This window comes from Sinocyclocheilus rhinocerous, unplaced genomic scaffold, assembly GCF_001515625.1.
Source record: "Sinocyclocheilus rhinocerous isolate Xijiao unplaced genomic scaffold, SAMN03320098_v1.1 scaffold157, whole genome shotgun sequence".
Lineage (NCBI taxonomy): Eukaryota > Metazoa > Chordata > Actinopteri > Cypriniformes > Cyprinidae > Sinocyclocheilus > Sinocyclocheilus rhinocerous.
In genome coordinates this window covers 788,664-810,514 of record NW_015665038.1, presented here as the reverse complement: position 1 = coordinate 810,514, position 21,851 = coordinate 788,664, and the positions used below count along the sequence as shown (strand labels likewise).

Genomic DNA, 21,851 nt, shown 5'->3' with positions numbered 1-21,851 from the left:
CTTCCCCAGTACTTGGGCTGAGTCCATTCCCCTGAGAGCACTCTGACAGCATGTGCTGCCAAAAAAGCTGTTGAATGCTGCTTGACTGTCACTCTTATCTGCACCATGACATCACACAATAGAGGAAATATGACTGTGCGGATCTGAAGTCAGCTGGATGAAGATTTAGCAGAGAAGTGAACTGCTGCTGCACCAGTTTCATTGCTCAGTAAAGAAGCAACAAAAGACTGACTGGGTAATATTTAGATCAGGTGACTCACTTAAGTAGGGCACTGGGTCAGGGCCAGTGCAAAACATAGTTTTGTGAACTCACGCATGCTGTCAATATCAGAGGTGCGATACACAGCTGTGTAGAATTATCATGGAATTTTGTTTGGGAGAGAAAAATGTTCTGGAAAGCAGGAAATTCTTGTTTTGCTTCTCACTGAAACCCTCATGGTTATCCTTTTATGGGAAATCTAGAGGTGAGCCGAGACTTTTACCCAACTTAAAGTATGTACAAATGGAATATAGTGTAAATTCAAACACTGAGCATGGTAATTTACTGTATGTACTGGACACATAAAAAAAAAAGAGTAAACTTTTGCTACATTCACATAGTGTTTGTTGACAACTGTATTTACTAACAGGTGTCATTCATACTCAGTATACTGTACATATTCAAGCAGAACAACATATGTGTTTGTGGACAGGTAATTTAAGTCAATTCCCTTATCTGTACCCACCATAGCCTTGAATATTAACCCTTGTTGGGTTGGAACCATCATTATTCTGGTAACCAGGCCTGATCTTTAACTACTAGACAATCCACTCCTCTCAGATATGTTGTCAAAAGCTTTTTGATTCGGTTTTGATGGATTTAGCACCATTCAATTAATATAATTATTAAGATATTTCCATATATATTCTATATATCACAAACAACCTCTGGTCTAATTGATGTATTTCAGTATATACAGTGGCATGCGAAGGTTTGGGAACCCCTTGCAGAATCTGTGAATAATTTTAATTTTAATTTTAAAATAAGAGAGATCATACAAAATGCATGTTATTTTTTATTTAGTACTGTCCCGAGTCAGATATTTGACGTAAAAGATGTTGACATTTAGTCCACAAGAAAAAAAAATAAGCTGAAATTATAAAAATAACCCCATTCAAAAGTTTGGGAACCCTTGGTTTTTAATACGGTGTGTGGTTACCTGGATGATCCACGACTGTTTTTTGTTTTTGTTTTGTGATGGTTGTTGATGAGTCCCTTGTTTGTTCTGAGCAGTTAAACTGAGCACTGTTCTTCAGAAAAACCCTCCAGGTCCTGCAGATTCTTCCATTTTCCAGCATCTTTTGCATATTTGAACCCTTTCCAGCAGTGACTGTATGATTTTGAGATCCATCTTTTCACACTGAGGACAATTGAGGGACTCAAACACAACTATTAAAAAAGGTTCAAACATTCACTGATGCTCCAGAAGGTAACACGATGCATTAAGAGCCGAGGGGTGAAAACTTTTTAAATTTGAAGATCCAGGTAAATTGTACTTAATTTGTCTTCCGGGAAACATGCAAGTATCTTCTGTTGCTTCCGAAGGGCAGTACTAAATGGAAAAAAAAGATATTTCAACAAAATAGGACAAATTTTGTCCTATTTTGGTCCGATAATTAACACCTCTGTTTTTTTGTTTTTTTAGAATTTAGGAATTTACTTTTTTTATATCAACTATGCATTCCGTTAGTTTTGCGAATTGATATGTTTTGTCAGGCTGCAAAACATATCAAAACCCCACCCCCCGGCTCTTAATGCATCGTGTTACCTTCTGGAACATCAGTGAATGTTTAAACTTTTTTTCAGTGTGAAACGATGGATCTCAAAATCGTACAGTCACTGCTGGAAATGGTTCAAATATGCAAAAGATGCTGGAAAACTGAAGAATCTGCAGGACATGGAGGATTTTTCTGAAGAACAGTGCTCAGTTTAACTGCTCAGAACAAACAAGGGACTCATGAACAACCATCACAAAACAAAAAAACAGTGGTGGATCATCCAGGTAACCACACACAGTATTAAGAACCAAGGTTTCCCAAACTTTGAAAAATGAAAAATGAAACAACTGATTATGCGTGGACTGCACAAAACATTACCATTACACTGGCTTTTTTGCACCACAGATAACACACGTAAGAAAACATAACATAGTTCAATGTATGACTAATAACATAATTGAAAGGCACTGAGTAAGTAAAGGAAAACTCTATAAAACCATCCAAAAACCACTGGCACCTAAATTGTTTTGTATTCTTAGCAATGAATGTTTGTTTCTGTTATTTGTTTGTTGTTCTTGCTCTCTCCTCACACCAAAAGCCCAGTAAATATTTCAATAAAACTCATATTTGGAGCCTGCTGCCTTACCATATCACTTCTGTACCGCCTTTGGTCTCCTGCCCTTCTTAAGCTTGCAAATCTGCAGTGGAGTCAGCCTAAAATGACCTTTGGAGGCACCAAGGATGTGCCAACATGGTCGATGAGACTGTTTTTATGTTTTTTGCCACATATATTTTTGGAAGCTGCCCTCAACGTTAATAATATAAAACCCACACTGTGGAATACACCATTAACATTTATTTTCCTTGGCTCTTCTCTGGACTCAGGTTAGAGACTAAGGAAATACAAACCAGCCTTAGTTTTTTTAGAAAAGAGTTTAAGCTGTCTATAATTGTCCATATTTTTCTAATCAGTTCATGGCACTGTTTGAAGGAGACTGACTTAAGCATACTTTGGGGGTGAATGATGCAAAATGAAATCTTTGGAGTATTTCAAACATTGGCAGAGGCTTTTGAGAGTGGAGTATATTTACAGCGGGAAAAATGAAAGACATAATAGGAAACATTTGAGGCACTGAAAGAAGGCAGGCAAACACAGCAAAAAGAACTGAATGATTCTGCTATACACAGAACCTGAAGGGCCGCCCATATGTTTAAACAATTAAATGATAGTTTAGAATGGACCAGGTTGGACTCATATGATCTTCAGTGATATTTAGAGTCTCTTTGACAGTGAATTAAATAACAGGCAAACAACTTAGGTTGCACGTTGTAAACTTTATACCGTTTCTCTAAGTGAGCTGTGAATGTTCTCAGTGCTGTCAGCAGCAGTAGACCACTGTCAAACGTAATATGAGACCCACTGATTTGGACAGTGGCCAAATAACCCCAAAATTATCTATTGATGGACTTTTTTCTGGATGATGGAGTAATGAAATGATGGTGTAAACTCTGTTCTCTTGGAGCTCAGCGCTGGCACTAACAGTCTGTCCTACAGTATATAACTCTCTTTCTCATTATTGAAAGAGAGAAATATTCATTGTATTAATTCGTTTTCAGTCCAATCTTCAAAATCGATCTACCAGCATGTAGTACAAAGACACTGGGATGTTTTCGTATCTGTATCCCTCTGCCTATTTGCATTTGTGTCATTCAGACCAATATGTAAGTGGTATGGATCTGAGATTTGACTTTCAGGTACATTAATTTCATATTTATATGAGTTCTATCCTTGAACAAAATACGCCTCAGTCTGCTGAACCTTCATGAAACAAACCCAAAGGAACTTTTCATTCATTTTTTTCAGTGCTCGTGAGAAAATTTGAGCAGGGCTAGAGCCCTTTTACTGGGGCACGGCACGAGCCCCAAAGAAATACTGCTCTGCCCCGGTAAATTATTACTGATGAATCCTTGTCTGACAGTGGAGATTATATAACGACCTGAAAATAATTTCCCCGATATTTCAGCAGTTATGTCACGTGTGTTTTCTATCAGCAGTTTAGCACCAGAATTAGCAATGCCAGATCGCAAACGAATCAATCTTTTGATATTATCATTTGTTTTGGTTTGTAAATGGGTCTGAAATTGTTGGTGATTTAGTTTGATTCAATGCAATTCCAGTAATGCCAACATCATTTTTGAATAGACTAGAAAATTATGTTGGCATTAGTGGAATTGCATTGGCATGGTTCAAATCATACTTATCTGACCGTCATCAATTCAAAGCAGTGAATGAAGGGGTTTCATATCGATCACAAGTGTAGTATGGAGTGCCACAAGGCTCAGTACCAGGGCCATTGCTTTTCATGCTTTACATGCTACCCTTGGGAGATAACATCAGGAAACATGGTGTTAGCTTTCACTGTTATGCTGATGATACTCAGCTCTATATTTTTTTGCAGCCTGACAAAACATATCAATTCGCAAAACTAACGGAATGCATAGTTGATATAAAAAAAGTAAATTCCTAAATTCTAAAAAAACAAAAAAACAGAGGTGTTAATTATCGGACCAAAAACCTCTGCATGTATTAACCTAGAACACTGTCTAACACTACCACTGGCTGCTCTGTCAATACTTTGTCATCAGTTAGGAATCTGGGTGCACTATTTGATAGCAATCTTTCCTTTGAAAGCCACGTTTCTAGCATTTGTAAAACCGCATTTTTCCATCTTAAAAATATATCTAAATTATGACCTATGCTTTCAATGTCAAATGCAGAAACGTTAATTCATGTGTTCATGACCTCAAGGTTAGATTATTGTAATGCTTTATTGGGTGGTTATTCTGCCCGCTTAATACACAAACTCCAGCTTCAAAATGCAGCAGCTAGAGTTCTTACTAGAACCAGGAAGTATGACCATATTTATGTTCTCAAAACAAGACATTTTGATAATACCTAGAATATAAAAATCAACTGCGGATGGCAGATCCTTTTCCTAATTAGCGCCCAAGCTCTGGAACAATCTACCTAGCATTGTTTGGGAGGCAGACACACTCTGTCAGTTTAAATTTAGATTAAAGACCCATCTCTTTAACCTGGCATACACATAACACACTATCACATTTCTATAATTCAAATCTGTTAAAGGGTTGTTAAGCTGCCTTAATTAGGTCAACCGGAACTGGGAACACTTCCCATAACCCCCGATGTACTTGCTACGTCATAAGAAGAATGGCATCTATGCAAATATTAGTCCGTTTAATTTTTATTCCGAGGTCACAGTATCCAACCAGATACAGTCCGTATCCAGACCAGATGCTGGATCAGCACTTAGAGACGACCTCTACAACCCTGAATGTCAATGGAGACCATGACAACTAGATGAGCCCTAGAGACAGATCCCCTCCGGAGACCTCGTCACCAAGACGGACATCGGCACAAGACCACAAGAACCAGATGAGTCCTCTGCACAATCTGACCTGTGTTGCAGCCTGGAATCAAACCACACCATTTTTCACTCATGCACTGATTAATTTGCAGCGGTTTCCTAACGGGATCATTTGTAAGTCAGAAAACAAAAAGTCGGCACTGGAGGAGGTGGATATTTACCTACGAAGAAAAACTTAAAAATGACTATCAGTTTTTCAGTGAAGAAAAAAATTTATTGCGCGTGCAGCTTGTGAGCGACTGCAGGTAAAGAACTTTTAGATCTATGTATCCATACCAATACCAAAATATGGAGTCCCTTTTTTGATGGGAGGTCTGGGTACTGATGGAAGGCTAGAAACGCTCCTGTATGTGAGTATATACTTAGAAACTTGTGCATGTGGATGAGAGAAAGAGAAAGCAACAAAAAAAAAGAAAAATGCTGGGTGCCTTTAAGAGATGAAGACTCCTGGCTCATCGCCCATTCTCCAATCTGCTGATGATGAGGCCTGTGATGAGGAAGGAACCGGGATCCATTTTTAGCGATGAGTTCATCCTTTAGGGCAGGGAAAAAAAGAGAAAGAGTGCAGCCATAAAAAGTGCAGTCCATGTGCTCATGATATTCTGTCTGCCGGCACCTGACAGCACGTAGCATCTGCACTTAGCTGAATTTAGCCATCAATCAAGAGTGAACACATACTGCTTAAGAAGACGTTCATTAAAATAATGACGGACCTTAGGGAACAGTGAGGAATGTGTTTCTAATGTGTTTCTGAATGTGAACCTCTTCCAAAAGGGTCTACACATCGCCTAGCTGTTTAATTTTTGAATGAAAATCAAAACAACAAAACAAAACAACACTTAGGCCTATAGTTTTCATAATTGGTTAAATAATAGAATAAAGTTGCAAGAATAGGGTGACCATACGTGCCATTTTCCCAGGACGCGTCCTGGCCAGGATTTCTATATTGCCTAAAATATCTAGGTTTTGGCTTTGTTTGCGTGTGCAGACCGATCGGTGTATGACATCAAAGTACCATACAGACGGTTATGCTTTCGAAACGCTCTCGAGGTACTTTGATGTCAAACACTGATCGGTCTGAGCCGCACTGCTTTTAAGTCGAACACACATCCTATGTACGCGTAATTGCATCGCTTTGACCGTAGATCCCACCTTCTCACACGCCATGATTGGTCCATTATGTACAATGCTTGCATGTTATTGGTCAAACTACTTTTCGATCATTACCTTCAGCAAGCATGAAAACAGGAAAACAAGGCCAAAACAAATCCTGGGAAAATGGCACGTATGGTCACCCTAAATTAGCAGAGGGTGATTCCTGTCCTCACATTCCCTTCATACTGAGAGTGCTCGCCCACCCCTCAGAACTCACAGAACTGCAGAAACACATCCCCATCATTTCCCTACCATCCCTCCGTGTGTCCAAATGTAGACTGTTTGGTCAGACGGTGTGGCTCTATAATAACAGCTGAACAGTTTGATTGTAGCACCATCTATGGGTGTGAATGAAAGCATCCTGAAAATCTCAAATATGCATTATCAGCAGAGCATGTGAGCGAAGCGGAGCGTCAGAAAGGCGCTCTGCGCTCTTAAGGAAATATTACCACTCCGCTCACGCTCCGCTCCGCTCACATGCTTTGATTATCAGCAATTGCCACCACACACAGAATAACAATACACGTATTTCTTTAGCAATTCACGTTTTATTTTTAATTATTTATATAAAGTTAAGAAAGAACCTGAAAGTCACAAAATATCTTGAATATAAACTTTTAAAAATGTGAAAATTTTAACATACCAGTTGTCCTTTGTATTATTTTATTTATTTAATAAAACAGATTTTAACTGTTAATATGGAAAATGTATATTCTAGCTATACATTTAATTTATTTGTTTAGATAGGACAATGATGCATATTTCAGGATTTAATTTAATTTAATTTGAGGAAACAGACATTAAAACTGACAATATGGAAAATGTCTTTATTTATTTACTTATTTATTTGACAATGTTTGATACATAATTCAGGATACATTTAACATAATTTTTAATATTTAATTTAACATAATTAAATTTAAATTTAGAAAACGATTTAAATTGACAATATGCAAAAGTCTATTTTTATTTATTTAGATAGATAGATGATAGATAGATAGATAGATAGATAGATACAGTATCTCACAGAAGTGAGTACACCCCTCACTTTTTTGTAAATATTTGATTATATCTTTTCATGTGACAACACTGAAGAAATTACACTTTGCTACAATGTTTGAATTCTAAATATATTAGTATTTAGAAATGAAAATGTTTTAATGCATATTTCGTTTTTTAAATAGACTTAAAGCTTAATTCTACACGACAACCTCCATGCGCAAACATCCTCCCCATAGTAAAGACATCTGGATTGTGTGTGTCATCATCACCCACTTGACCTATTGCCTGTCTGCGTCTGAGACAGCGTGTCCTATATGTGAGTCCTTTCCTTCACCTACAGCTACACGGTCATTAATGAAGCTGCATTACTCATCAGCACAGATCATTTGTGTTCACTGAACATCTGCTTTCGGAACCTTGTTGCACATATAAGAAAGTATTTCTTATTGATTGCCTTACTAATTGGGATGTACAGTAAATGTATTTATTTTATACATCTATAAAGCACAAGGGTAGATCCTGTACTGAGTAAATGTTTTGCAGTGTCTGTGTTATACCTACAGAGCCGCCCTGGGGAAATAACTCTTACAAGTAATTGTAGATGCATTACTTGGTAAACATGTTGTGGTGTAAACACACTGGTGCACTATGTCATAAAAGTATGCATACAGTGAATAGTTGTTCTTGTGCTGACACAGCTGCATGGATCATAGAAACCGCTGGATCAGAGGCAGTGCAAAATCAAAAGCTTTCATTATATATTAGGCAAAACATGGTTTTCACTTTCCTCTAATTATGTTGCTGTTTTCTTATACACGGATAATTTCCTTTAATTTGTTTTCATACAACATTAGCTTCAAGTTTAAAGGAGTGTGTTCCACACCTTCAACAGCTGCATGAGGGGGTCGAACCCAGCCAAAAGTAAGAGGAAGCACTGTGCTCCCACACCTAATATTTGCCTCCATCTCTGCTTTCATGGAACAGAGACAGCAAATAAAACAGACTGTCATTTAGCTATGGTTATCATTTTTTAAAAACAATTATTATATTATTATTAATGTCATTTTCAGTATACATTTTCTATATATTTTAACTCTGTTTATTTATTTATTTATTTGTTATAGTCAATATTTTAATGAATTTTTATTTAAAGATTTCTTTCAATAAAATCGAATACAATTTAAATAAATAAATGAACTTTAAATAGTGAAAGCTTTGGATTACTTGCATTATTGCATCTAGAGCTTTGCTGCCCTCTGGGGATTTTTAGGTGTACAACCTTTTCATGAACTTTTCCACGACATTCTAATTTATTAAGATGCACCTGTATATGTATGTATATATAATTTTTATACTATATATGTTTTTAATATTTTAATAAAAATTTTATTTAAAGATTTCCCTTTATCTTTAATTTCAAATTAAATACAATTTAAATAAATTGTAGATGTACAACCTCTTAATAAGGTCAATATATTAAAATCCGATGGCATTTCAAAACAAGAATATAATGATAATACAAATAATAATTATAATTTTCAACAACAACAAAAAAATCCAGTTGACCTCATGCTTGAATGTAATTTTATTTGATGAGAGTATGTTACATATGAAGGCAGCAGTGAGTGAAATATGACCCCACAAATAAATACAAAAAATATTATTACAGAAGGAAGGATACCGTTAGGATGAAGGCAGGAGGAAACTGTCACTGTATTTGCCAAACACGAGTCTCCCGAAGAGCTATCTGGTAAATAAACACAGAACACATACGTCTATGTACAACACATGCTCCTCTATGTTAAGCCATTATTAAACAAACTCTGGCTCCTTCTTGTTATGTTATTCTGGTTTCTGACGTGTGATCAACCATCTAACAGCAACGACAACAAACAGAATACCTTTAGTTTTAACATCACTATAACTGTTAGCCCATATATCTCAGCTTCTGTTATTTACATCAGAAAATCACATTTTCTTTCGCTTGGACCCACAAAGCTTACTATGCCTGTGTAATGCATTATGGGAGAGCATTTGTACAGTTGTGTGTATATATATATATATATATATATATACTTCTGACCCCTTTAATATACTGTTTTTGTTAAAGAAATATTAATAAGAATAACTAATTGTATATTGCACTTGTAAAACATAAGGGGTTAGAGCCACAGGGCCACTACATGAAGAACAGATGTGGAAATGTTACCAAAGCCCTTGAAAGTAATAAGAATTAGTGTTCTGTCAGTAGTATTGAGAGAATATCAACATGCTGTCAACTGCAACTCAGATAAAAAAGGACATTAATGTTAACTAATACTTAGTTTCATCCAATGTCATCTCACTAGGATCTTTGTAAAAGTGGACTATGTTGAGGTCTGTGCAGGAAAGAAAAGTGAAAAGTCTCTTGGTAAAGCTGAACAAACCAGTACCAAAATTTCTCTTTTTTCCTATACCCATCATGCGTTGCACCCTCTCTGTACTGCCACTGGGTCATCAGGTGGCAAGGCATTTTGGGCACTGGCAAATTGATTTGAGTCAACACTTCCAGCATATTCATAACACAATATCACCATCTTATTGCCGCAACCGTCCAACAGGGTGCAGCACAGAAGCATCCAAAATCAATTTGTCCATGCAATGATCCATCGGGCTGAGCTCTCCAAGGTACTTAGTTGACTGACGTTTCAATATGAAGCTGTGCATCAGTGGATGTGTGATTGTAGACACGTCCTGTTCTACTATGTCTCCAGCAATACTGATCTTAAATGTTCAACGTCTACAGTTTGTCGTCAGAGCTTTACGATGGATCTGTGACAGAGCTGGGTCTCTTTTGGTTGGTTAATTCCAGGTAAATGTCAGAGCGGAGGAATCGAGGGTACGAGTCTCTTTCCATTAGTCCAAAGATTCTGCTCTGAGCCAGGTCAAAGCAGTCTGCGCAGATGTTCTCCATATTTTCCTTGATGTGCACCCTGGTGTACGAGTCCAGATTAACCTTGGAAATAAAACAAGAGTCTGCTTAGGACACTTTTCATATTCATTTTGGATTGGTTTTCTGGCACATCTGCTCTCTGGAATCAATTACAAATTGCAAGCCAAATAAAAAAAAAATCCTCACACAAATGAATCCTGTTTCTTGCCAAGAAAAACTGAGTGAAACTTTAGATGAAATTGCCCTGGACATGTTATTGCTGAAAACAAGTCAACTAAGAAATATAATTTTTCATTTTTCATTTTTTCAACTTAGATGCATTATTTCTTCTATTTGCACAATTCTCCACACACACACAACTGTGTGTACATTTCTATATAATTCCTGTAAGTCTCTTTCAAAGGATGAAATTCTTGTACGAAAACCCTTAAGTATTTTGGCATAATCTTATATTTTTGTTTCTTTCAAATAAGCAGTAAGACTGTAGTAAGATGTTATTAATATGCAACATTTTCCTGTCAAATTAAAGTCATGGTGGTATAACCAACATGCAAGGAGCCTTTTTGTGTCAAGAAAACGAGAAAAATAGAAAATAAAAGAGAAACCCTCATAATTGCATGTCAAGCTCAGTAAGTCTCTTAAAAAGTTGACCTTTTATGAAATGCATTACGTTAGTTTAGGTTGTCAAATGGTATAAAACATTTAGAAAGTAATCAAACATTAATGATTAAGATTTTTTTAGACATTTTGTCATAACATAAATAAAAATACATTTATAAGAACTTGGTATAAACTAGACTGAAAGTGTTTTCTTTTGGAAACCTTTATATTTTTTATCATATCATATCAATTTAAAAATTTTTTTTTGGTCTTGAATAAATGACTAAATGACTGCACATTATTTTAGTGACCAAGAACCACCATAACTAAACATGAGCTGGGTTTCTTAATATGAAAGCCTGAAAACTGTTTTTTCATCTTACCTCTTTACAGGACTGTATGGAGATGTACTCAGTGAATATCTTCTTTGCTCTGGATGCCATTTTGGACAGTGATTTGATCCTCTTGAAGTCCTCACAGGCCAACCAGAAGTCCAGATTCTCCTCACTGAACTCTGTTTGCAGGAAGGAGCGGAAAACCACTAGGCCATCTGGAAGAAGAGGGGAGAAAATTACTCTAATGCTTATTAGAAAACACAGAATAAGTGCTGAAGAGAATCTGGGGTAAATCTGGATTTGGATCCAGGAGCAGAGGTTAATGTGGATAAAATGCATGGTTTAAAACAGCAGTAACAGCTGCTGCGGTGCAGAGATCAACACAGCTGTCATATCGAATGAGACATATCTTACATTTGTGAGAAAGCAGCGCATCAAGCGACTCTGCCCATTTGAGAGCTTCCTCTGGAGTCGGTCTGTGGATGAGCAGACAGAGCGGTTAACAAAGCCATGACTCACACTAATGACCCATTCACAGGTAATTATAGCGCACAAAATAGGCCATCTACTCAATAACTCAAAAACGTCACTGTTGTTTTGATTGCACACTCAACACTCATACATCAAAGCTCAGCCTATGCACCCATTCTGTGTTCCTGAATGACTCTCTCGATACTTAAAAACAATGATATGCATATGACACGCAATGCAGTGCGCCGGGAGTCTGTTCGGGTGAAAGAGGAAACAATCACGTGGACTCACTTGTCTGACTTAAGGACTTTCTCAAGCTTGCTGGCTGGATTGCTTCCATGTCTGTCATTGGTCTTCTTCCGCAGAAAAGTCAGGCGGTTTTTCATGTCTTTGGCTCTGTGTGACAAGACAAAAGGCGTCACATCAGGTGATTTATTAGCTAACTGTTCACTCAAGTGCTTCTGGGAGGAAATGTATTTCGGTTATAGCCGTGAGCTTTATTGTAGGAGGAACACAGATAGTAAAGACATAAATAATGCTTTCCTCCAGCAAACCTGAGAATGGAAAACATTACATCCACATCTCTTAAACCACAACACCTAAATATCTCATGGTTACATGGCTACAATTCTTACTATTTATTTAGCATAAAGAAAATTGAGCAAAAAATGAAAATTTGCTGAAAAATTATTCACCCAACAAAGTTTGTTTCCTTATCAGCACAGATTTGTAGAAATTTTGCATTACATCACTTGCTCTCCAATGGAAACAAATCCATCTTTAAGGAGAAAGCAATATTATGGATAGAGGACTCATATTTTAGTATAAAGCAACTGTTTGAAAATGTATTACAAACATGCAGTTCAGTTTGCTAGAAGTTAATTGATGGACTGCAGATGTGTGGATTACTTGTGGATTATTGTGATGTTTTTATCAGCTGTTTGGACTCTCATTCTGACGGCACCCATTCACTGCAGAGGATCCACTGGTGAGCAAGTGATGCAATGCTCAATTTCTGCAGATCTGTGGCAATGATCAAACTCATCTACTTCTTGGGTGATGAGTAAATTTTCAGCAAATTTTCATTTTTGGGTGAACTATTCCTTTAAGCCTGTATGTAGGACCTTCTGATTTTAATAGAAAAGAATAATGTATACTGTACTTTTCTGTAAATGAAAAACATGATATATAGCAAATAATAAACAGTCCAGATACACCTAAAATCAAAATAAAAAAACAAACAAACAAACAAGAAATTATGTTTTGCGTGAAGAAAACTGAGCATATTTGTAGGACCATTATGTTTTTTATTGTTACATTATTTTCATGACACTGAGCCATATTTATGATAATTCTCATTACTATAATGCAAAATGACTTGGTATAACCTTATGGTGTCAAGCCATTAGTCATATTGTCATATTGAAAAATTTCTTTGACTTGTTTTTGTTGCTTTGAGCCAGTTAAATCTGATGCTACCACATGAATCACCTGATAAAACATTTTTGATAATATAGTAATGAGTTTTCTGCTTCACTGTCATGAAAACAATGTTACAATGCAAAAAATGTAATCGTGCTACAAATAGGCTTTTTTTTCTTAATTGCATAATAATAAAAAAAAAACGTTTGATCTTGGGGTGAAATACATGTCTTGACAGTTTTAACGAGATTCACAAAAAAAATGCAAATGAAGCAGAAGAAAATGGCTTGACTCACAAATTCTTGGATTTCTTCTTTTTGACACCAGTTTTTCCTGTGTCACATTTACAGTTCAGCTTGCCACAAACCTGTGGAAGATTTACAAAAGACATATTTTGAAATAATTAAACTAAATTCAACTACTAATTTAAATATTTTTGAGCGTGATCATCATTGAGGCTTTGACAAAATACATATTTTACCATGTTTAAATGTTAAACTTTTTTTTTACATCACATAAATAGTGTTTTTTGTAATTTGACATAGCTGAATTTGTACGCACCCTCCTTCCAGTGAAGAGCAGACAGATCTGGTGGACGGATCCTCCGTTCTTGGTGAGCTCTTTCCTCAGGGTCTGCGGGGAGGGAACCGCCCAGCGCTCCGAAGGGTCCCGCTTGGCCTCTATGCAGTCGATGGCCTGATCGGAGATGAAGCGAGGAGACCAGGGTTCCTGCAGCAAACTGCCCTCGCTGTGCGTCCGTCTGTGGAGGGACCTCTGCACACACAAGCCCCCGCTCTGCTGCCCACTGCTAGGAGATGATTCCACCATACTCCTCCTCTTCAGAAAGCCTTCATCTGTGTCCTCATCATCTTCATCCTCCTCCTCATCATCGTCAGTTGACGGTGAGGTCAAAGCATCTGCGTTGAAGGAGCGATCCAGGCACAGCCTGGGAATGACTAGAGGTGAGGAAGATGACGATGAAGATGTGGGTCTGGCGCCAACGCTAATAGTCTCAGAAGCGCTCTCGCCCTCCCCCTGCTCCCTTTTCTCCAGTTCTGACTCTTGGCCACCTCCTTTCACAACCTTCTGTCTGTCCTTCCAGATCTCGGAGGTCTCCAGGTATTGAGGTTTGCAGGCGTCTCGAGAGGTCGGAGCGGTTTGGTTGGCGTCTCCAGTGCTGCAGTGCAGGTCTGGGTAGGAGAGCCGCTGAGCTGGAGAGCTGCAGTTGGTTCTTCTCATGATGGGCGATGCAGAGGGGCATGATGGGGAACAGGGCTCAGACACACTGTGAGGGCTGAAGCCCAGCAGACCCAGATCAGCCTGTTCAGCTGCTTTTGGTTCTAGCATCTGTCAATAATACACAATTGAAATCAACATTTTACAAATGGCTCTGAATTTAACAATTGCCTACTACTTTATGGATAAAAAGAATGAAGAAAAGCTGTTGATAAAAAAAACTTGAATGCCATTTTGCACAACAAAAAAAAATAGCATAAAAAGAATTTCTCAGCTCCTGACACTTGGGTAAGTCCAAAAATCACTAGAGCAGTCTTAAATTTATGTACATAAAAATAATGTATTTTTGAAAAACATGATACATAGCTAATAATAAATATACTTTATTACAATTATTAAAATGTACTTTAATTAAAATCATTTATACACTTTATAATTATATATACATTTACCTATATTAAGTAAATGGGGAAAGCAATACAGAATTGTGCATTGTAAGAAAATACATAAAATACTGTATTTTATGTCATGAAAAACACAACATACAGCAAAAATTACAATGTATTTTAATATATTATATATTATATATGGCCTATGCCAAGTCCTTTAGTAAATAATCAAATGATTCATGCAGTTGTCATTCACAAACACTGCAAATGAATCATTACTCACCATATAAAAAGCCACACTTCCCCTCACGTTTGATATAAAAATATAGTTAACCATAAACCATCCTCCATGAAAAACATTACATTACTTATGTTTCTGGTTTCAGAGACTCCAGTATTAAACAAGATTCATTGAAATCAATTTTGTCATGTTATTTTTGTCTACAACTTATTTTTATTTATTTATTTATTTTTCTGAGGGGGTAAAACTGATCCCCAACAGACGCTATGCTTAAAAAAATCTCACTATTGGGTTTTTATTATAACAAAATTGTTCAAATAAAAAAAATACTATTATTATTTTTTACACATATATCACTGTTGTCTCTGGGACACCAAACATAAAAGCAGTAAAGTCAACAGCTAAAAACTCAAGAAAAGTAGAAACAATATGGATAAAAACAACAACCTAAATATTTAAATGACATTAGAAATGAATGAGTGAATGAATAAAGAATACATCAACTCTGCAATACTGCATTATATTCAGCACTGTTTTCTAATGTACCGGGGGAATAGGAAGAGAGGAAATGGGAAGACAGAAAGAGAAAATGAAAGAGAAAAAAAAACATGAAAATTGTATTTTACGTCTCCCTATTGAAGAGGAAAAGGTTAATGTATTCATGCGCCCTACACATCTAATTAGCTCACATAGTAGTTTGCAGGCAGCGCGACTGAAACACACAAGCTCAGATGCTCTTTAAAGACACAGCACAGAAGATCTGACACAAGGGGGTAAAGAAGAATTGCTAATATGAACAGCTAGAATGCAATTAGTCTATATGTATATGATACTCACTCAAGTTTATGTGCAATAACCAAGATTATTAGATAATAACATACAAGATTTTACTCTAACTTCACACTATAGTCACGTTTCTATATTGTGCCATGTTAAGGTACAATGCATATTTAAACTTACATATTTCAAAACGAATTCAAACATCGAACTCTAACACACCTTCTTAAATATCCCTTTTGCCAGTCAGATCACACTGAAGGTGCTATAGAGGAAAAAACTCTATTTTCCACCAGTCACACTGCAAAAGCACAAGGCACATACAGAACATGCAGAAAGCAACATGTAAATGACCTCACCTTCGTAAGGTTTTGTCCCTACAAACAAGTAATGTAGTCCTCCATCATACTAGCATGCATTACAACAGCCCCGTTTTCTCTCTCTACACTCTCTTTCTTTCTCCCTCTCTTTCACGCAGTCACATGTGCGTGTCTGTTTGTGCTAGTCTGATGATGATGTCGCTGCTCTCCTGATGTCAGTCGCCCACCGAGTGGAGAAAGTGAGAGAGAGCATGAATAAGAAACAGAGGAACAAACATTATGTTTAACTGGTATGTGCACTGTATGGAGTGGAGCGAGCATCTGTCACATAACATAGTCTGCTGAAATCAACACAAATTCATAACTGACCATATTTACATTCTTAAAGACCCCATGGGCTAAAAACAGGACTTTTGTGGTATTTAGTCCTGGTCTTTTAGCTTCGAAACCATTTATATGCTCCTGTACTCCAAAATATTGATGAAAATTACTTAGTTTTACTTTAAAATTGCACCTCTACCGACTAGCAAATCATGGTTCATTACTATGACTTAACTAAACTCACTCACTTTTTGTTTTTTACAAAATATCTGTCTACAGTATCTACATATAATATAATATACAACATTTACATCCTGTATAAAAAAATAATAAAAAATTCTATTTATATCATATATCATGGGGGTTTTAATACATATCACTGGTCTTGCACATATTATTTTAAAGAGTGAATTTTGTTTGCACAGTCTTTGATAAAACTGGAATAATTTGCTCCACCTCTGAAATGGTTTTCATTTTCAGCTGATGTCATCAAGACCTTTTATTTTCAACTTCTGCCTTGCAACCACATAGACCTTTCACAAACCCATCAGTTCCTGATGGATAAAATACTGCCCTTCATTTTTTTCTCATTGAGTATCCTGTTTCACTCAGAATATTTCAGAGAGAGAGCAAGAGAGAGAAATTAAATAAGGATAAAGCACTCGAAACGCAAGTTCATTTTGCAGATGCTAGTCCTGTTTATAAAGCCCTGCCTCTCCTGAGCGATAATGCTCCATAACTGCTGGAGAAATGCAGACGTGTTTTTGCGAGCGAGTGCGCTTGTGTTTGATTTAGTACCTGGTCGGGGCCTATTCTGTCCCTCAGGGTGAGCTGCTTGTCAATATTGTCTCTCAGACACTGAACGACCCTCCTCTTCTGCTCCGATGAAAAGGCTTCCAGGCTGAACAGACATTCGGTCCTCTACAGAGACACACAAAGACAGTGTGTAAGCCACATTGAGGGAGTGATTATGAAATAATGTGTGTTTATGTGAGAGAAAGGACAGAATTACACATCCCAGTCTTATAAATCTGAGGGAAAAGAAGGACTCTAATGTTTTTATAACACAAGGCTGTTTTTAAAAGCAGGTTCCACCTATACAAGAACATCTCTCTAAAGAAACCTCAGTGTCATGCGCTGTTATGCAGGAGAATGGCATATGAGAGATGCAATCATACTCACTCACACATTCATGTCTATGTGTGTGTGTGTGTGTGTGTGTATGTGTGAGGTGTTGTCAGGGAGATGGGCAGATGGCTGGGTTGATGAATGTGTTTGCTCAAGTGAGCAGGCTACGTCTTTTAGGCACGTTTACTCTGGAGAGAAAGAGCAGCTTTAAAGGCTGGGCTCTAATATGTGACGCAAACCTCAGGCGCAAGAGGCCCTCCATTTAACAGCCGCACAACATTTACATCCTGTAAATGTTTACCACAGGGCCATCCTGTCGGGCCAACGCTTTGATGGGAAACACATTACATCACGTGTGATTTGTAGTGCAGAGCACAGTGTTAAGCATGATGTGCCGTGAGCAGAGATCTGCGCTGAACGAGTGGGTCGGTGGTTAGATGCAAGATCTCACCTCTATCCAGTAAGAGATGTACAGCCGCAGTTTGTCTGCAGGAACTGGAGAGAAGAAGACAGAAGCGTGAATTTCTTGTGAATCTCGAGGCTGTCAGTTTTTTTTTTCCCCTGACTCTAGGGGATGTAAACACCCACATGTACTCTGCATAAACAGAGTGCTATTCAAATTTACTAAATACAAGTATTACAAGATATTACAAGTACTACAGGGATATGTTCAATCTTGTTCATCTATAAAAACGTTATATTTATATAAACATTGTTTTCGTTAATTGAAATAAAGCTGAAATAAAATAAAATAGAAATATTAGAAGAAAAACTTAAAATAAAATAAGTTGAAGTTGAAGCACTAAAATTCTGAAAACTAAAACTGAAGTAAAAAATAAATTAAAGCTAAAAGAAATATTTTAAAAACAAACAATTACACAAACTAAACAATTACTTAACTTGAAAATATTAAAGTAAAAGCTAATCCAAAATATTAATAAATGCTATAATAGTATCAAACCTATTATTGGGCAGCGAATATTAGGAATCAGTTATATTGGGTGCAGCAGGATCTGCAATTAAAGGAGTCTCAGTGGGTACTGGTGGAGGCTGACTCTTGTACTCCAGCAACTTTAACATCCTTACTAAGTGTACCAGTTCCCTTTAAGTATACTACTTAAAAATTAGATATTTTAATTGATTATTTACTAAAGGACTTAAAAAATTAGCATTCATTAAAGGGGTGGTTGATTGCGATTTCACTTTTTTGATGTTAGTTAGTGTGTAATGTTGCTGTTTGAGCATAAACAATATCTGCAAAGTTGCAGGACTGAAAGTTCAATGCAAACAGATACATAGTCTTTTAAAATTCTGGCAGTTTAATGTCTACAAAAACGGCTCGTAGGAATTACAAGAAGTTACTTCCCAGGTTTGTGACATCACAAACCCAGACAAACCCCGCCTCCGGGAACATGCAGCAAAGGGGCAAGGCCATGCTGCGCTGCTTTAGAGAGGAGGAAGAGAAAACTAGGGGTGCACGTAAAAATCTATTCATATATTAATCGCGATTCTGTCTTCTAACGATTCTAATGGATTCACAAGATTCAAAATCAATGTTCTAAAGCAGCAGTGGTTCTCAATCCTGTTCCTCGCATCCCCTGCTCTGCACATGCTCTGCTCTGCTGCATCTCTCTCTCTCTCTCTCTCTCTCTCTCTCTCTCTCTCAATCTCTCACTCAGATCATCAGCTCAGCTCCAACAATGAACTGTTCCATTTATACACTTATTTTCACATAGCTATGAGAAGCGTTATACTTTATGCATGGACGCGCGTGTGGTTGCGTACTGTATTAAAGCTTTAATCAGGATAAAACCATATATTAAAAGCTAACAGAATCAGTCGCATTTACACATAACAGCGTATCTAAAAGTATGAGACAACAACAATCAAAAAACATACCATTAAGAGCTGAGCTTGCACAGGTTCTACGCGATCCTCTTCACTAATATCCTCTGCATCTCAATCGGGCTCAAACTGATAAGCAATATTGACGATGCCATTGTTTACAATACAACCGGAGCACATGCTGCGGAGCTGAGGGGTGGGATGTTTAGATGCGCACTAGAGGCGGTTTAGCCAATCACAACACACTGGGCTAGCTAACCAATCTGAGCCCATCACGTATTTCTGAGCAGGGGCTTCATAAAAGCAGGAAATGATCGTGTTTACGGGAGAAGGGACAGAACGGTATAGAATAAAGGTAAATTATGTGAAAAAGAATGCGTTTTTTTAAAAACGAAGCATTAACACATGTTAGACTGCACCCCATAAACACAATCAAGCCTAGAAAAAAAAACAGTCAACCACCCCTTTAAGGATTTGGTCTCAATTCCGTTTAGCGTTAGACCTTAAAGACCCTTGTACTATGGCACCGTTTTTTTTTTGCAATATGTCATTTCCACCCTCTTTGATGGATAGGGCTTTTAACACCTGGAGGGAACATGGCTTAGCTACAGTTGGTTAGCTATACATTGATAACAATTTTGCATCCTTTACACAACTAAGAGAAAAATTTGACTTACCCAGCTCCCATTTATTTTGATTCTTTCAGATACATAACTTTATTCGTAAGCAGTTTTCTAACTTTCCCTTTTTGCCCAATAAAAATACTTGATGATATATTAGACCTGTATACATCTTTGAAAGGGGTCATTTCTACAATCTATACTATAATTAACAAAAAACAGTCCCCCTCAATGCATCCATTGAAGGCACTCTGGGAGGAGGAATTGAATTTGACATTTGAGGAAAATATCTGGGATCTAATTCTTGCCCATATACACTCATCGTCTATAAATACTACATACACTCTCATTCAGTTTAAGGTGGTGCACAGAGTCCATTGGTCTAGAGCTAAATTAAAGAAAGTATTTCCTGATTTTGACCCAACCTGCCCTCGCTGCACAACTGAACCAGCTACGTTACTGCATTCTTTCTGGTCTTGTCCAGAATTGTCTGATTTTTGGAGGAAAGTCTTTAGGTGTTTTTGTGTTATTTTTTTCTTTACATATTACAGGCTGATAGTGTAGCCTTTGCAACTCTACTGGCTAGGCAACTTATTCTTATGAATTGGAAGTCAGCCGCTCCCCCCCACTTACCGCCAATGGGTTTTTGACTTTTTACATGCTCTCAGTATGGAGAAGATTCGGTTTGCAATAAAACAAAAGCCTAAACTTTTTTTGAGAGTCTGGAGCCCTTTTCTGAAATATTTTAAGGAGACAACTGTATGTCTGTATGTATGATAGAAAGACTGACACACAGACTGATAGAAAGACTGACTGACAGACAGACAGACAGACAGAAAGACAGACAGACAGACAGACAGACAGACAGACAGACAGACAGGCAGGCAGGCAGGCAGGCAGACAGACAGACAGACAGACAGACAGACAATAATAATATGCATGCTAAGAAGCAACTACTTAATAGTCAGAAATTATCCTTAAAATAAAGTGTTCCCGCATAAATAAAATTAAAGTATATGATTTTTTTTAAAACAGTACATAATTTTCTTTAATACACATTTCACATATTGACATATTAATATTATAATATTAATTTTGCCCCTCTATGCACATTCTGGCCTATCTGTTTCAATAATGGACTTTGACTGCAAAGTCCAGTGCCTTGACCAAACAACTAATTTCATATCCAAAAGGACAAAGGTCAGCATAGTGACGCTATTAAAAAGAGAGAGAGAGATGTCAAATAAAGGCTGAAGATAGAACTGCCCTCTGTGCACATGCTGCAGTATTTCTGTTCTCAGGAAGGTAAAGAACACACTGTCCCGCCCAGCCTGCCTAACGGGCCATACCGGAGACATGGCCATTGTTCCCAGCAGACACAGAGAGTGAGGAGAGCTACGCTCTCATGACACACACATACTCATTCCCACAGTCCTGACGCCTCGTTCCTGACTATCGCTTCTAACACACAGTCATAAATAACACAGGGTGGACCTCCTTAACATCCCTCCTACTCTAAACAATCAACCCAGAGAGATGATACACAGATAGACTGAATGATTGAGAATGATTAAGACAGACTGACAAACTGACAGATAGACTGACAGACAGACAGGCAGGCAGACAGACAAAAAAAGACTCACAGACAGACAGGCAGACAGACAGACAGGCAGACAAAAAAAGACTGACTGGCAGACAGACAAAAAAAACTGACAGACAGACAGGCAGGCAGACAGACAAAAAAAGACAGACAGACAGGCAGACAGACAGACAGGCAGACAAAAAAAGACTGACTGGCAGACAGACAAAATAAGACTAACAGACAGACAGGCAGGCAGACAGACAAAAAA

The 21,851-nt window shown here is 37.4% G+C and overlaps 1 protein-coding gene across 2 annotated transcripts in view; it reads right to left on the bottom strand.

Annotated features, from left to right (window-relative positions):
• Positions 1-8,937: 8,937 nt before the first annotated feature.
• LOC107731048 (regulator of G-protein signaling 3-like) overlaps positions 8,938-21,851 on the bottom strand; it is a 33,578-nt gene continuing 20,664 nt past the window's right edge. For both annotated transcript variants that reach the window (XM_016542031.1, XM_016542032.1), the window contains 8 exons: positions 17,988-18,031; positions 17,207-17,329; positions 13,686-14,471; positions 13,421-13,491; positions 11,994-12,098; positions 11,646-11,707; positions 11,280-11,446; positions 8,938-10,359 (listed from right to left, as the gene is read on the bottom strand). In XM_016542031.1, the coding sequence (XP_016397517.1) occupies positions 10,165-10,359; positions 11,280-11,446; positions 11,646-11,707; positions 11,994-12,098; positions 13,421-13,491; positions 13,686-14,471; positions 17,207-17,329; positions 17,988-18,031 (1,553 nt within the window). In that variant the 3' untranslated portion in view covers positions 8,938-10,164. The remainder of the gene's footprint in view (positions 10,360-11,279; positions 11,447-11,645; positions 11,708-11,993; positions 12,099-13,420; positions 13,492-13,685; positions 14,472-17,206; positions 17,330-17,987; positions 18,032-21,851) is intronic.